We start from the raw sequence: 15,213 nt of genomic DNA, 5'->3' as shown, positions 1-15,213 counted from the left end.
AAAATATCCCTTCAAACAAACAAACAAACAAAAAACCAAGGAGCAACTAAACTTCCTGACTATCTTCCCAGGTAAACTCTCATTTCAAGATTATTTTTTTTTTAAAGATTTTATTTATTTATTTGACAGAGAGAGAGACAGCGAGAGAGGGAACACAAGCAGAGGGAGTGGGAGAGGGAGAAGCAGGCTTCCCACTGAGCGTGGAGCCCGATGTGGGGCTCCATCCCAGGACCCTGGGATCATGACCTCAGCCGAAGGCAGACGCCCAACGACTGAGCCACCCAGGCGCCCTCATTCCAAGATTATTTTGTCTTTATGGTTCTTTTCCCATCCATCCCCTGTAATTACACCATCTCTGTGCCACCTCCACCTTAAATGCAGGCCAGATTTTAACATCCCCTTAACTAGAACACACTTTTGAATTCTCATACTACAAACCCTTCTGCATTTGAATTCCATCTCTGCCACGTGGCTCTGGCCTTGAGGGTCACCTACCTTCTCTGAGTTATATTTTCTTCATCTGCAAAAAGCAAATATACCAGCTTCGCATAGTTTCTAGGGGAATTGGCAATTGGAGAAAATTTCGGTAAAGTATTTAGTATAGTACCTGACAGGCACAGGCTCCCTCCATAAAAGGGAGCTTTTATCATCAAGGTGATTGTAGTTGTTGGATAAGCTCTCTACTTGCTAAGTTAACATCTCTGAAGAGAGGGTTGCTAGAGGCAAAGGGGAAGGGTGGGGTATGGGGTCCCATCAGTGTTATCCTCTACAATTAACATAGCTATGAAAATGCCACTCTAACTTGAACCTTTTTGAAATTAGTGTTTCGGCTAACTGTCCATTCATCTTCAAACCATCATGAGCCCTAAGAAGCGCAGGTCACAGATCGCGTTCGATGAGAAGAGTAATATGAAAATTGAGCACTATTTCTCTCAGGTATGTTTGTAAATACTATTTATGGAATATGCCAATATGAGACATAGCTCTCCTTGACCCTGGGTGTCATAGTGCTTTCTGCCAAGAAATTACCTTCTTGTAGGTTGAGGATATTGTTAAAATCTTTCTCATCCATTTTATTCTACTTTTTAGTTTTAATACAGTTTTAATACAAATCTTGGCCACATCAAAAGAACCTTCAGTAAAAAGCTATTGTAACATTTCCTGAACAACAACAACAAAAAATCTACTATAATGTATTATAGTCAACTATAGAATAAAAAAATTAATACTATTTCATGGCATGAAAATATAGACTACTCCAAATATGGCTAATCTGTTTGATCACAGTAATAACCTACATTTGTGCCATGCTTTCTAGTTTATGAAACAAATTCTAAAATAATCATCCTTATCATAACCTTATTAGGCAGGGAGGGAGGATTTTATTATCCTCAATTTATTTATGCAGAGAGAGAAATGACTTCTTGCTTGAGACAGACTTGTCTCAGACGAGGGAGGACTTGCACTTTTATTTACTGACATTAAGTCAGGGCTTTTTCTAATAAAGGGGCTCTGTTATCATATCAAACCCTCACATTCTTTCCTGAGTCTGAAATGTTCCTTGCATTTATCAAGAAGAAGGCTGAGAATTTTGAGAATTTGAGGATGCAATGTAAAAGCTTTCATTTGTTTTCTTTTTTCTGGTTGTAACTAGAATATCCAAGTATCTAGGGAAGGCGAGAAAAGCCTAGTTATGCTTCTCTTTGTCCTACCTCGTGACAAAGTCAGCTAATAACCATGTGCTACCTGGTTCCCTTATTTGAAAATGTCTGTATCTGCCCTAGAATCTTCTGAATAGTTGGAGATCCATTACAGTGTTCCAACAAGGATGTTTCTGACAACACTGGGCTGAAGAGATGCTCTTTGAGAGTTTGTTATATTGTGCCCAGAGTAAACTTATATTACCTTATGTTCCTTTTTTTTTTTTTTTGATCCAGAATATTAGCACCATTACAAAGAAGGAAAACAAAAGTTAATCTGTTAATGTGCCAGTCATCGTGCTAGGTATTGTCACTCATGACGGTACACTGAATCTTTACAACCATCCTGCCTTGTTATTTCCATGACCAGCAAGTGATCTTGCCACTATATGAACTTGTATCTGTCCACACCAATGCCATGATGAATGTGACTTGGGAAAAATGTCTCATTCGGGCATAGAAATCAAATGCTCTTAATTTTTCAGGGAATTTCTGCTATTTGATGAATCCTCCTTGTGTAAGGTTGTATTCAGGGTTTTAAAGCATTTAACATTTATTTTTAGGTCAATAAAAACCACGAGAAAAATTCCAGTATTCCTCAAATGAAGATGGGCTCTAAAAAAGGTCCAAAAGATATAACTAACACCCAGGCTCAAGGACCCAAAGACCAGACCATGCCCCCAAACAAGACCATTTACATCACCTTGGCTGTGAACCACAGGAAACACGTGCTCACACATAGTGAAGGGGTTAGCTTGTACGCAGCACTCAACACTCTAAAGGCTGTCAAGAAGGAACTAAAAACTCAGCAGGGCAAAGAAATGCTGGTGCTTGGCACGGAAGGAATTGAAGGCTACATCAATCCTGGAATGCCCCTCAGTTGCTTTCCTGAAAGCTGCCACGTGCTAATCACATTTGCCCAGAGTAGAAGTAGGCAGAAAGAAGGGAGCCAGGTATTTGGCCGGCATGACAAGGTGTCCCCTGACTGTGTCAAATTTTATATTCATGCAATTGGGAAGAGAAAGAAAAAGATAGTTAAGCGCAGGCATCTTCACAAAGAAGGGTGCAAACTCTGCGTCTACGCTTTCAAAGGAGAAACCATCAAGGACGCTGTGTGCAAGGACGGAAGGTTTCTCTCCTTTCTGGAGAAGGAGGACTGGAGACTCATCAAAAACCTGGACTCCATTCTAGAAAGCACACAGACTGTTGACAACCTGGAAGGCGAGCTCTTTGAGGTGGAAGTTGAGAAAACCACGGGCTCTGGAGCCGGAGCTGCTCAGAATTTGGAGTCAGAGGAAAGAAACACCTGTGTGTTGAGAGAAGAAATTGTAGCTCAGTACCCCAGTTTGAAGAGAGAAAGTGAAAAAATCAGAGACAACTTCAAGAAGAAATTGGGAAATAAAAAGAACAAACCTTCATTATTTAAATTGCATGAAGTAAAGTTTGGGAAACTGACAAAAAACTCTACCCTGGTAAAAATGCACAAACTTCTTTCTCATCTCAGTGACTCAGTTGGGTACCTGTCATGGGACAACAATGGAAATAGGGGTTCTGCCACCTGCTTTGTTTTTAATAGGCTGTTCATTTTAACTTGTCGGCACACAGTAAGTGACATTGTGGGAAAAGGAATAGACCCAAGTAAGTGGGCAGACATAATTGGTCAGTGCGTAAGGGTGACGTTTAGTTATGAAGGGCCCCCCGAGAAAGAAGAGAACTGCTTTTTCGTTGAGCCTTGGTTTAAGGTATCTGATGCAACTCTCGATTATGCCATTCTGCAACTGAAGGCAAATGGACAACAAGTACCTTTGGGACTCTATCACAGAATTGCTCCTGCACCACTTAGTGGGCTGATATATATCATTGGCCACCCGTATGGAGAGGCAAAGTCTAGTGATGCTTGCACTGTGATCCCTCTGGAGCAGGGAGTAGGGAAATTTCAGGAACATCCTCAGGCTAGAGAGGGAAAGGGTAGCCGTGATGATATGCAATATATCCATATGTACACTCAAAGAAGCTTCCAGGACATCGCTCATGATCCTGATGTGATTACCTATGACACCTCTTTTTACTTTGGGGCTTCTGGCTCCCCAGTGTTTGATGCAAAAGGTTCATTGGTAGCCATGCATACTGCTGGCTTCGCTTATATGTACCAAATTGGGTTATCTCATGTCGTTGAGTTTGGGTGTACTATGGAATCCATTCTCCTTCATATGAAGCAAAACCATGGACGGTGGTTTACAGAAGAATGTATAAATCAGCAGGATGTGGAAATGGTGAGTGATGAGGATTGAGGATGGTGAGAATTCAGTTTATTTCCTCGCTTCAGTGGAGTTGTTATTCCATAGGCAATGGTGATCATTTCCTAAATTCCAAAATGGTTACTTCTGTTATGAAAAATTACCGTTATAGAGCACTTCCCATGCACCACTTCTCTAAACACATGAAGACTATAATCCTAACAAGTGGGCTGTTAACCTGTTTTTAAAGTCGAGCAATGGAAAGAATGATGGGATTGTGACACTTAACACTGGTGTCAAGTGTGTGTGTGTTTTCCCTATCTTCTGTGTCTTCCCCTAAGTTCAAGTGCTTGAAGGCAGGATCTAACACTTGTTCATCTCTTTATCTGCGGTGTCTGGAAGATGGAAAGCAAGTGCTTAGAAAATGTGTGGGTCAATCAGTAGCACAATTTAGGGCTGCAGTTAATCTTAACTGAGGAACTAAATGCTTGGTTAGAAATAATCTCACACAAAATCTTTAGAATTTCCCAAATCTTCATATTACTAAAACCCAGGATATATGTGTTCTGAAATTCAGAGGGTAATACCACTCTTCCTATATTTATCAGGCTATTAGGGCAAAGAGAATGTCTTAAAGATCATATCACTGTGATCTTAATGCCCTTAGTTTTTACCTTTTTCGTTCTAGGATCGCAAGCAGCATAGCACATTACATTTAGTTGTATGTCTCCTTAGGCTCCTCTTGCCTGTTCTCAGACTTTGACTAGTGACCTTGACAGTTAAGGAGAGTACTGGTCAGGTATTTTGTGGGATGTCCTTCTGTTGGAATTTGTCTGATGATTAGACTGGGGTTGTGGGGTTTGGAGACTGGAGGGGTAAAGTGCCTTTTCACCACATCATATCAAGGGTACATATCCCTTTGACATATCCTCATTGGTGTGTTGTTTGTTTCCTGGTTTTTTTTGAGCACTTTCTTATGTTGCGCTCCTACAAGATGCCCCAGGCTCCGCTTGTATATTTCCTGCCCCAGCCCTAGAATCAGCCATTTCTCCAAGGAGCCATGGTTACTTTTCATGGAGAACAGTGTTAGAAACCAAGATCTGGGCACTAGGTATGCTTGTTGCTATTGGGTGTTATTTCTTTTATGCTCACTCAGCAGCCGGAGAAAAGAAATATGTGTGTATATATTAACTTATGTACACTCATCCTTCCTGTTATGATGATGTGAGGCGGTAAATTGCCCACCTGATGGGATGAAGTGAACTGGATGACATAGGTCCCGTGACCCAGCATTAGGCTACCACTGACCTGGCAATAAGTCAGAAGGAAGATCATCTGACCACAGGAAACTGAAGGCCCAGAAAACAATATCAAGAATAAGCTGGGAAGGATGAGTGCAGTACAATAAGGTATTTTGAGAGAGGCAGAGAGTTCTATCTTATTAGGTATTGCTAATCTCTCACTGTGCCTCATTTAAACATTAAACCTCTTCATAAGTATGTGTGTCGAGGAAAAAACAGTATATATAGGTTTCAGGCATCCCCTAGGGGTCTTGGAACGTATACCCCGCAGATAAGGGGGAGGGCCACTGCATATACATATATCTACAAACATTCCTACGTGTAACTGTCTGGATGTATAATTAACCCGTTTTTACTGATGTCTCCCACTGTAGTCCAGTCCCACATGGGTCATTTTTGCCTCCTCCCTTGCTCATCTGTGAACTCCCAGTCCAACAGTGAGAAACTTGGCTCCGACCATCCCCCACCCCCTTAATTGTTTAATTCGGTATTCATGCAAAGCGGCGTCAGAATTTTTCACCTGTACGGGGACGGGAAATAACATGGCCAGCTACGGTGGGGTGTGTGTGTGCCATCCCTTTTGCCTCTAGTCTTACAGACTCACTCCCAAAGTGACTGGGGTCAGTACTTGTCGTTCCATGCCCTTCAGTGAGGTGTTTTGTACATTTGCAGTGCAGTTAGGTTCTCTTGTCACAGTCTCTACTCTTTCCTTTCACCTCTCAACCTAAGTGACATTTAAAATTTGCATATATCGGGACACCTGGGTGGCTCAGTCGGCTAAGCAACCAACTCTTGATTGGGTCTCGGGATCGAGCCCTGCATCACGCTTCACGCTTAGTGCAGAGTCTGCTTGAGGATTCTCTCCTTCTCCCTCTGCCCCTCCCCCTGCTCATGCTGTCTGGCTCTAAAAGTAAATAAATGAATAAATCTTTTTAAATTTGCATATATCAAGGTTCACTGTCCATGCTGTGAGTTCTGTGGGTCTTAACAAGTGCAACAATGTCAGATCTCTACCATTACAATGTTGTACAGAATTGCTTCACCAGCCTCAAAGTCCCCTGTGCTTCACCTGCTTCTCCCTCCCTCTCCCCTGCACCCCTGGGGACCACGGATCCATTTTACTGTCTTTATAGTTTTGCCTTTTTCCAGAATGTTACCGGAGTGGAATCATACAGTACGGAGCCTCTTCAGCTTGACTTCTTTCACTTAGCAATATTCAACGAAGGTTGCTCTGCATCTTTTTGTGGCTTGAGAGCTCATTGATTTTTGCCACTGAATAATATTCTCTTGTATGGATATACCACACTTTGTACATTCATTTACCTTTTGGAAGATATCTTAGTTGCTTCAGTGTTTGGTGATTATGAATAAAGCTGCTGTAAGCATTTGCGTACAAATGTTTGTGTGAACCTAAGTTCTCAACTCAATTGGGTAAATACCTCAGGGTGTGATTACTAGACTGTCTGGTAAGATTGTGTGTAGCTCTGTAAGGATCTGCCAAACTATCTTCCAGCGTGGCCCTACCATTTTGCCTTTCCAGCAGCAGTGAATGCGAGTTCCCATTGCCTCACATCCTCACTAGCATTTTGTGGTGTCAGGTTTTTTTTGTTTTTTGTTTTGTTTTTTTTTTGGTGGGGGGGATTGTAGGCCTACTAATAGTGTTGGAATGCCTGGTATTCTTTAGGGGATTATGGGATTTATTCATGAAATTTGGGCTGTCTTGGCTGTGTACATACTTACAGTATGAGTCTGGAGTCTGTCAGGAGAATAAAGCCACTGAATTATCTTTAGAGGACTTTTGGGCTCTGACCTTCTGAAAGTGAGAGAGGCGACCAGAAACCTAGGGAAATATTAACTAGGACTCTTTTGTGGGAAGAAATATATTGATATTTAGGTAAATGTTAGGGGTTGTAGGGGCTTGAACTGTGTTTTCCAAAAAGATATGTCCACGTCCTAACCACTAGTACCTGTGAATATGGATGTGACTTTTTTTGGAAATAGTGTCTGCAGATGTTGAGTTAAGTTGAGGATCTCTAGGTGAGACAGTCCTGGATTTAGGGTGGGCCCTAAATCCAATGACTGGGGTCCTTACCAGGGAAAGGAGAGAGAGGTTTAACACATCCTAGAAAGAAAGCTTTGGGGGGCGGAGGGGCGGGGAGAAGAAGAAAAGGAAGATGTGCAGATCTGAAAAGCCCTGGATGGGACAGTAGGGGTGATGGTCCAAAGGAAGGAGGAAAAAGAAGACCACCGAGTGAGCAGATCAGTTTCCCTCCAGGCTGTAGCCCATTTCAGAGCCAGTGTCTCCTTTGGATCCACCTCTCCCTGATGTCTCATTCAGCAAGAACCATTTTGTCACTTGTTTACCAAGCCTCCAGTTCTCTCCAGTCCCTTCCTGGCCTCCACCAAACCTCTGGACTCTGTCCACGGTGCTCACTGCAACTACGTTGGGACAACTAAAACATTAAAAGTTCATTTGGTCGACCCCAATCCACCACCAGCTACTCAAAACCAAAAATAAAAGCATGTAGTGACTTTCCTCTCCCTCCTCACCCCTGTTGCCCTCCTTCCTCTCTACCAAAACCTCAGCTGCTTTTGGAGAAAGACAATTAGAGATGAAGCTGAGATCACCCTGTCCCCAAGGGGGACCAAAGGCCATATACACTTGTGTAAATACAGGAGGGAGGACCCAAACTTACAGCCAAATCTCCAAACACAGAATTTCCAAAGAAGAAGGGAAAATCCCAGTTTTGGTTAAGGACGGAAAGGCCGCTGGGGAGCTGAGAGAGGCCATTTCCTGGTACAACGTCGCCACCTGCTGGATGCAGCAACTAGCGCACCCCTTCTAAACAAAGGCCGCCATTGACCTGTTGCTAAGCCCTGTTGAAACTGACCTCCGGACCTGAGGAGGTCTCTTCCACCTGGCATGTCCCTTCTAGGGCAGTTCGACTCGGACTCATTTACTGACAAACAAAGGATCCAAAGGCCTTGGTAGTCAAATACAAACGGTATGTACATTCAGGAGCTCAGCCAGCCTGGCTCTGGCATCATTCTTGCATTTTACATGAAAAGGTGGCAATTGCTTTATCACCTGCATCGACACCCAGATTTTGTTGTTTTCCTCCAGGGAGGGAGATTCCCTATCTTCTGATAGAATACAATCAGATCACCTTTATTCAGTCAAGGAAAAAACTGACTTGAGACTGAGTCACAGACAGCTCTGTCGACCTGTGGTCTGCTCCATTTCCAGAAGTTAGTCCCAACTGAGAGCTAGGGATGTTTCCTATTGCCATGTCCCTTTTCAAATCCTGAAGTCGTTTTTATCTCGTCAACACTATATAAGCCTTTAGAGAACTCCGCCCCCACTTTTCATTGCCTTAAGCAGGGGAGGACATGAATATAAATTAGTGCAATCCTTAAGGATCTAAAGAATATAGGAAAAGTGGTCTCTGTCATATATGCATATAATTTATTAGTTGACCCCTGCAGAAAACCAGTAAGTCTGAACAACAGCCGTTGACTTCCGCAGAGTCAAACCAAGTGGTAGGCCAGTGTGCCACATTGTGATGTCACAGTGTGGTAGTTTTGCCAGAGCAAATTAGCACTGCCCCAGGTCCACTGTGTGTGGCCACTGACCGGATTAATGTGTTCTTTTCTGTCACTATCAGAAAAGAGGATCATAAGCAGCTCAGTGGAACAGACGATAGTATATATTTTTTTAGTTTTGCCCAAGACTATATTAACAATTTCTTCTTTTGATACAATATAGATAGAAAAAGTCTGGACTATTTGTACTTCCTGCAGACCATCACATCAATCCACTCTGTCAATGACATCATGCTAATCAGGCCAGATGAGCAAGATGTAGCCAGTCCATCAGAGGTCATGGTAGACACACATTTCAAATGATAGGAGATCGACTCTATGAAGAATCAGCAGCCCACTAAATCAGGGATGTGCCAGGACATCTCATCCAAAGCAAGAGGTAAATTACTGAATCTTGTGTACTCACTATGAAGGAGGTACACTGCCTCTTTGGGTTCTGAAGGTAGCGTATTCCACGCCTGCGCATACCGCTTTAGCCCATTTACAAGGGTGACAGAATAGGCTGCTGGCTCTACATGAAGGTCAGATTAGAAGAAGTTTCTTCAGACCTTGGCTATGGTGAAAAAGCAGAAACAGTGCTGTTAACTTGGATGGTGCCGCCTAGCTGAGCCTATGATATTACAAATGTCAGGTGAGGGCAGAGATACCATGTGGAGTTCATGGCGAACCTAAGTGGGAGAATCACAGTACAGACTCCTGGGGTTTTGCCGCAAGATCATGTCGTTTGCAGTGGAGAATTGTATGCCTTTTGCATAGCGACTCCTGGTGTGCTACTGGGCCCTGTTAAAGGTGGAACACCTGATCTTGAGACATCAAGTGACCACGCATCCAGAATGGTCCATTATGTGGTGAGTTCCTTCAGATTTCCCAAGTCATAATGTCAGGTGTGGCCAAAAGCTGTCTCTTGTAAGATGAAAGTGGTACACCTGGGATGTATGAGCAGGACAAAAGATCACAAGCAAGTTGCATGGGCAATGTGGAGAGCATCTCTACAAAAACAGCCACATCCCAGTTCCAGGAACCTGTGACTATGTTAAATTCCATGGCAAAGGGCAAATGTGGGGCATCCCTAACTGGCCACGTTAGCTTCCGAGCTCCCTGTTGGCCAAAACTGTGACAGGGCAGAAGTTCAGGAGGTCACAAGACCCCACCTTTAGGTTCAGTAGTTTTATAAGAGATCCATAGAAGTCAGAAAACTGTTATGTTCATGGTTATGGTGTATTACAGTGAAAAAAACACAGATTAAAATCAGTAGAAGAGTGAGATCTATTCGAGGCATGCAAGGCTGGTTCAACCTGAAAAAATTAATTGATTATTGATGTAATGACATCAGCAGGGTAAAGAAGAAAAATGATACGATCATACCAATAGATTCAAAAAAGCATTTGAGAAATTCCAATGCCCATTTATAAACTCTCTCAGGAAACTGGGAATAGTGAGGAACTTCCTCAGGTTGATAAAGAACATCTACAAAAACCTACAGCTAACATAATTCATGGTGAGAAACTTGATGCTTCCCTGCTAAGATCAGAAATAAGGCAAGGATGTCTGCTCTCACCTCTTCAGCATCATACGGAAAGTCCTACCTAATGCAATTTGACAAGAAAAAGATACAAAAGTGATACTAATTGGGAAAAAAGAAATAGAATTATCTTTATTCACAGATGACATGATTGCCTATATACTATGTATAAAATCCCAAAGAATCATCAACAACAAAATCTCCTGGAGCTAATAAGCAATGATAACAAGGTTGCAAGACACACAGTTACTATATGGAAGTCAGTTGCTTTCTTATACATCAGCAATGAACAGTTGAAATTTGAAATTTAAAACATAATACAGATTACAAATGAACTAGAGAATTCTACCAAACTTTTAAAAAAGAATTAATATCAATACTATACAATCTTTTCCAGAAAGTAAAAGAGGGTAGAATGCTTCATTTTATACAGCTGGTATTATCCTGATATCAAAACCATAGATAGTAGAGAGAGAAGTACAAACCAATATCTTCCATAATTTTATACCCCCAAAGCCTCAAAATATTAACAGTTAGAATCCAGCAATATATTAAAAGCATTACTTACCATGACTAAGTGGAGTTTATTTCAAGGATATAAATCTGGTTCAATATTTGAAAACCAATTAATGCAATCTACCATATTAACAGACTAAGGAAGAAAAATCACATGAACATATCAATCGATGCAGAAAAAAGATCTGATAAAACTCAATAAATATTTGTGACAAAAAACTCTCAGAAAAATAGGAATAGAGGAGAACTTGATAAAGAACATTTGAAATAAACAACTACTGGGGGACCTGCGTGGCTCAGTTGGTTAAGCATGGGATTCATGCTTGATCTTGGCTCAGTTTGTGATATTATGGTCGTGAGATCGAGCCCCCCTTGGGCTCCGCACTGGGCATGGAGTCTGCCTAAGAGTCTCTCTCTCCCTCTGCCCCTTCCACCTCCCTCTGCCCCTTCCACCTCCCTCTCTTGAAAAAAAAAAAAGGAAAGAAACAAACAAACAAATAAACAAGTACAACTGATATCATATTTAACAATGAAAGACTAAATGCTATCTACCTACGATCAGGAACAAGGCGCAAGAATGCCCATTCTCACCACCATATTCAACATAGCACTGGAAATTCTAAGAATTATAATATGGTAAGAAAGGGAAACAAAAAGCATAAAGATCAGAAAGGAGGAAATAAAACAGTCCCATTTTCAGACAATGTGGAAAATTCCAAGGAATCTGCAAAAAAACTCATAGACCTACACTTGGACTCATGAAAAGTCACAAGATACCAGGTAAACATACAAAAATCCATTGTATTTCTACATAGCAACAAACATGTGGACAATAAAATGAAAAATACAAGTGCACTTACATGCACTCCTCCCCAAAACAAAATACTTGGGCGTAAGTTTAACAAAACATGTACTGCACATGTGTGCTGAAAGCTACAAAACACTAACAAAACAAATCAAAGATCTAACTAGAGAAGCATATTGTGTTCCTGGGTTTGATGACTCAGCATAGTGAAATGATGTCAGTTCTCCCCAGATTGGTACACGGTTTCAGGTGAAATTCCTTAAAAAAATCCCAGCACATATTTTTGCACATATAGACAAGATTATTCTAATATTTATATGGAAATCAAAAGAACTGGAATAACTAAAACAATTTTGAAAGGGAAGAATGAAGTGGGAGGAACCAGTCTACTTAATTTAAAACAAGACATCATACAGCTTATTCATCAACACTATGGCACTGGTGGAAAGACAAACAGACACACCTATGGAACAGAACAGAGAAATCAGAAACAGAGCCACATAAATATGCCCAACTGATTTTTGAGAAAGATAGAAAAGCAATTCAAAGAAGGGAGGATAGCCTTTTCAACAAATGGTGCTGAAACAATTCAACATCCATAGGCAAAAAAAAAAGGAAGGAAGGAAGGGAGGAAGGGATGAGAAAGGAGGAAGGGAGGAAGGAAGGAAGAGGGAAAAAATAAGAAATTCAAGCTAAACTTCATTTTCATACAAAAATTAACTCAAAATGGATCATAGATTTTAAACACGAATTGTAAAACTATAAAAATTTCCAAGAGAGGGGCGCCTGGGTGGCTCAGTTGGTTAAGTGACTGCCTTTGGCTCTGGTCATGATCCCGGAGTCCCAGGATCAAGTCCTGCATTAGGCTCCGAGCTCAGCAGGGAGTCTGCTTCTCCTTCTCTCTCCCCTCTCATCCTGTCTCTCCCTCTCTCAAATAAATAAATAAAATCTTTAAAAAAAAAAAAAAAACCTTCCAGGAGAAAATACTCAAATCCTAGGACTAGCCAAAAAATTCCTAGAATTGACATAGAAAATAGAAACCATAGAAGGAAAGTTTGGTAAGTTGGACTTCATCAAAATTAAAAATGTTTGCTTTGTGAAAGACCCCACAAAAAGGGTGAAAAGGCAAGCTACAGATTGAGAGAAAATATTTACAAACCACATATCCACCAGAGGGTTATTAACTAGATATACAAAGAACTCTCAAGTTTCAACACTAACAAAAATTAGTGGCAAAAGACATGAACAAACATTTCATTAAAAAGGGTATATAGATGCCAAAAAAAACCTAAGCATATGACTTTGCAATTGTACTCCTGAGCATTTATCACAAAGAAATGGAAACTTTATGTTCATGCAAAAACTGGTATATGAGAATGTTCATAGCAGCTTTATTCATAAGAGCCCAAACTAGAAACAACTGTATGTCTGCAGTGGATGAGCAATATGGTACATTTGTTTTATGGAATACTATTTAGCAATAAAAAGGAACAAACCCTTGATATACACAACAATCTGGATGAATCTTTAGAGAATTATGCTGAGTAGGAAAAACTAGTCCCCAAAGGTTACGTAGTCTGTGATTCCATTTACATAACATTCCTGAAATGACAAAATTATAGATTTGGTAATATATTAGTGATTGCTAGGGGTTAAGGACAGCATGGTAGGGGGAAGATTGGTTGTAGTTATAAAAGGGCCACATAGTGGAGCCTTGTGGTAATAGAAATGTGTATTGTATACACTTGTTTACCAAGTATATATTTTGTATACATTGTATAATATATGATACAATGATATTGTATCGATAAGGGAGCAGAATTATAACTATTCTGTATCTTGACTGTGTCAATATTAGTAGTGATATGGTATAATACTTTTTTTAAAGATATTATTTTTAAGTAATCTCTATACCCAACGTGGGGCTCAAACTTAAAACCCTGAGATCAAGTCAAACACTCTACCGACTGAGTCAGCCAGGCACCACATGTACGATACTTTTTTAAGTATAGGTTTGTAATATGTTACCGTTGGGTAATATGAGGGAAAAAGGTACATGAGAGCTGTCTGAATTCTTACAACTACCTGTGAATCTACAATTATTTAAAAATAAAAAACTTAAAGAGAAGGCAATGCAACTTCTGTCTGGCTCTTTCTGTTGGGTCATGCTCATTTGGAACCCAACCTCTATGATGTGAAGAAGCCAGTCAGCAACATAGGCCATGTGCAGGTGGTTAGGCAGATAGCCGTAGCTGAATTCCCAGATGACAGCCAGCATCGGGCACTAGATGTGAATGAGCAAGCCTGCACATGATTCCAGCCCCCAGCCATCCCTCAAGCTGCCTTGAGCTACATGTGGAGCAGAGACTAGCTGTCCTCATTAAGCCCTCACCAAATTGCAGATTCATGTGCAAAATAAATGCTTGTTGCTGTTTTCAGCCACTAATTTTAGGGTAGTTGATAAGAGCAATAGGTAACTGGAAAAAATGAACATTCCACAGAAAAAGAGAATGCCCTTTTCATTGAAACTTAGTGTTAAGTTATGATGGCACTTTTTGGAGTATCATCAGATTATACCTTTAAACAATTCAGACTGGCTTCATTCCAATCAGTCTCACTTAGTGAGGTTTTATTATAGCTGCCATATTCCAAATTACAAACTGGGCACCTCACTTGGTTAAAGATTAGTCTGCCACTTGGAAACAGGAGGCAATTAGGGAGACATAGTTTGGATACTAAAATAAAGTGTCTGAGGTTTTCAGGGGTTTATGATATGGATTATTTGAAATTAGATTGTCTTGGGAGATCTGAGAAATGTATAAATGAATACATTACTATTATTGTTGACATATAATTATAAATTATGATTGCCAAGTGGGTTGTTATAAATTACAACTCATCATAGCTTATCAAAAATACACATATCCTATAACTATAATTAATGACTAATGTCAAGTCATCTATATATTCACTTCTTCTTACAAATGAATCAGTTTGTGTATATACAAACCCTCTCTTGTGTCATTAGGCATTTTTGTTCTGTTGTAATACACTGCCATCTTTTGCATGGCAGATACAAGAAGACCAGACACAGAATCAAGCTGGACATAGGTAAGAGCCAGTTTCTTCCTACTTCCTATTCATCTTTCAAATGGCCGGTCTAACATTTTTTCACAGCCCTCTCATCTGGTTTAGGCGTTTTCCGCTTGAGAATTTCTGCTTGAGCTGGTCAGACTCTGTTTTCTCCCTGGAACTTCCAGCATTCCTTAAAGCCATACTGACAGTTCTGGGTCTATACTTAGCCAGACCACAAGAAATCTTCCAGAGTCTTCATACTCGTGGTCTTATGACTGGAAATAAAAATAGCTCAATAAAGCTTTAGATTACCTTTTCTTTACTTCGACTTTTGTTGTTGCAAAATACCTTTTCCTCATGTTCTGCCTTCCCTTGTTTCACATGGAGGCTCTTTCACATTGCCACATAACTTGTTTCTTACCCGCACCACCTCCTTGTCATGGATGGAATAGGC

At 40.7% G+C, this 15,213-nt stretch overlaps 1 protein-coding gene across 1 annotated transcript; it reads left to right on the top strand.

Moving 5' to 3' along the window:
* The first annotated feature begins 47 nt into the window (after positions 1-47).
* On the top strand, positions 48-4,149 carry FAM111A (FAM111 trypsin like peptidase A). Its single transcript, XM_021684870.1, has 3 exons — positions 48-71; positions 823-936; positions 2,264-4,149. The coding sequence occupies exons 2-3, from the start codon at positions 859-861 to the stop codon at positions 3,989-3,991; spliced, it is 1,806 nt and encodes a 601-aa protein (XP_021540545.1). The 5' UTR covers positions 48-71; positions 823-858; the 3' UTR covers positions 3,992-4,149.
* Positions 4,150-15,213: the final 11,064 nt, after the last annotated feature.

This window comes from Neomonachus schauinslandi, chromosome 11, assembly GCF_002201575.2.
Source record: "Neomonachus schauinslandi chromosome 11, ASM220157v2, whole genome shotgun sequence".
Taxonomy (NCBI): domain Eukaryota; kingdom Metazoa; phylum Chordata; class Mammalia; order Carnivora; family Phocidae; genus Neomonachus; species Neomonachus schauinslandi.
The sequence above is the reverse complement of the archived record's forward strand: the minus strand, read 5'-3'. Positions and strand labels throughout refer to the sequence as shown.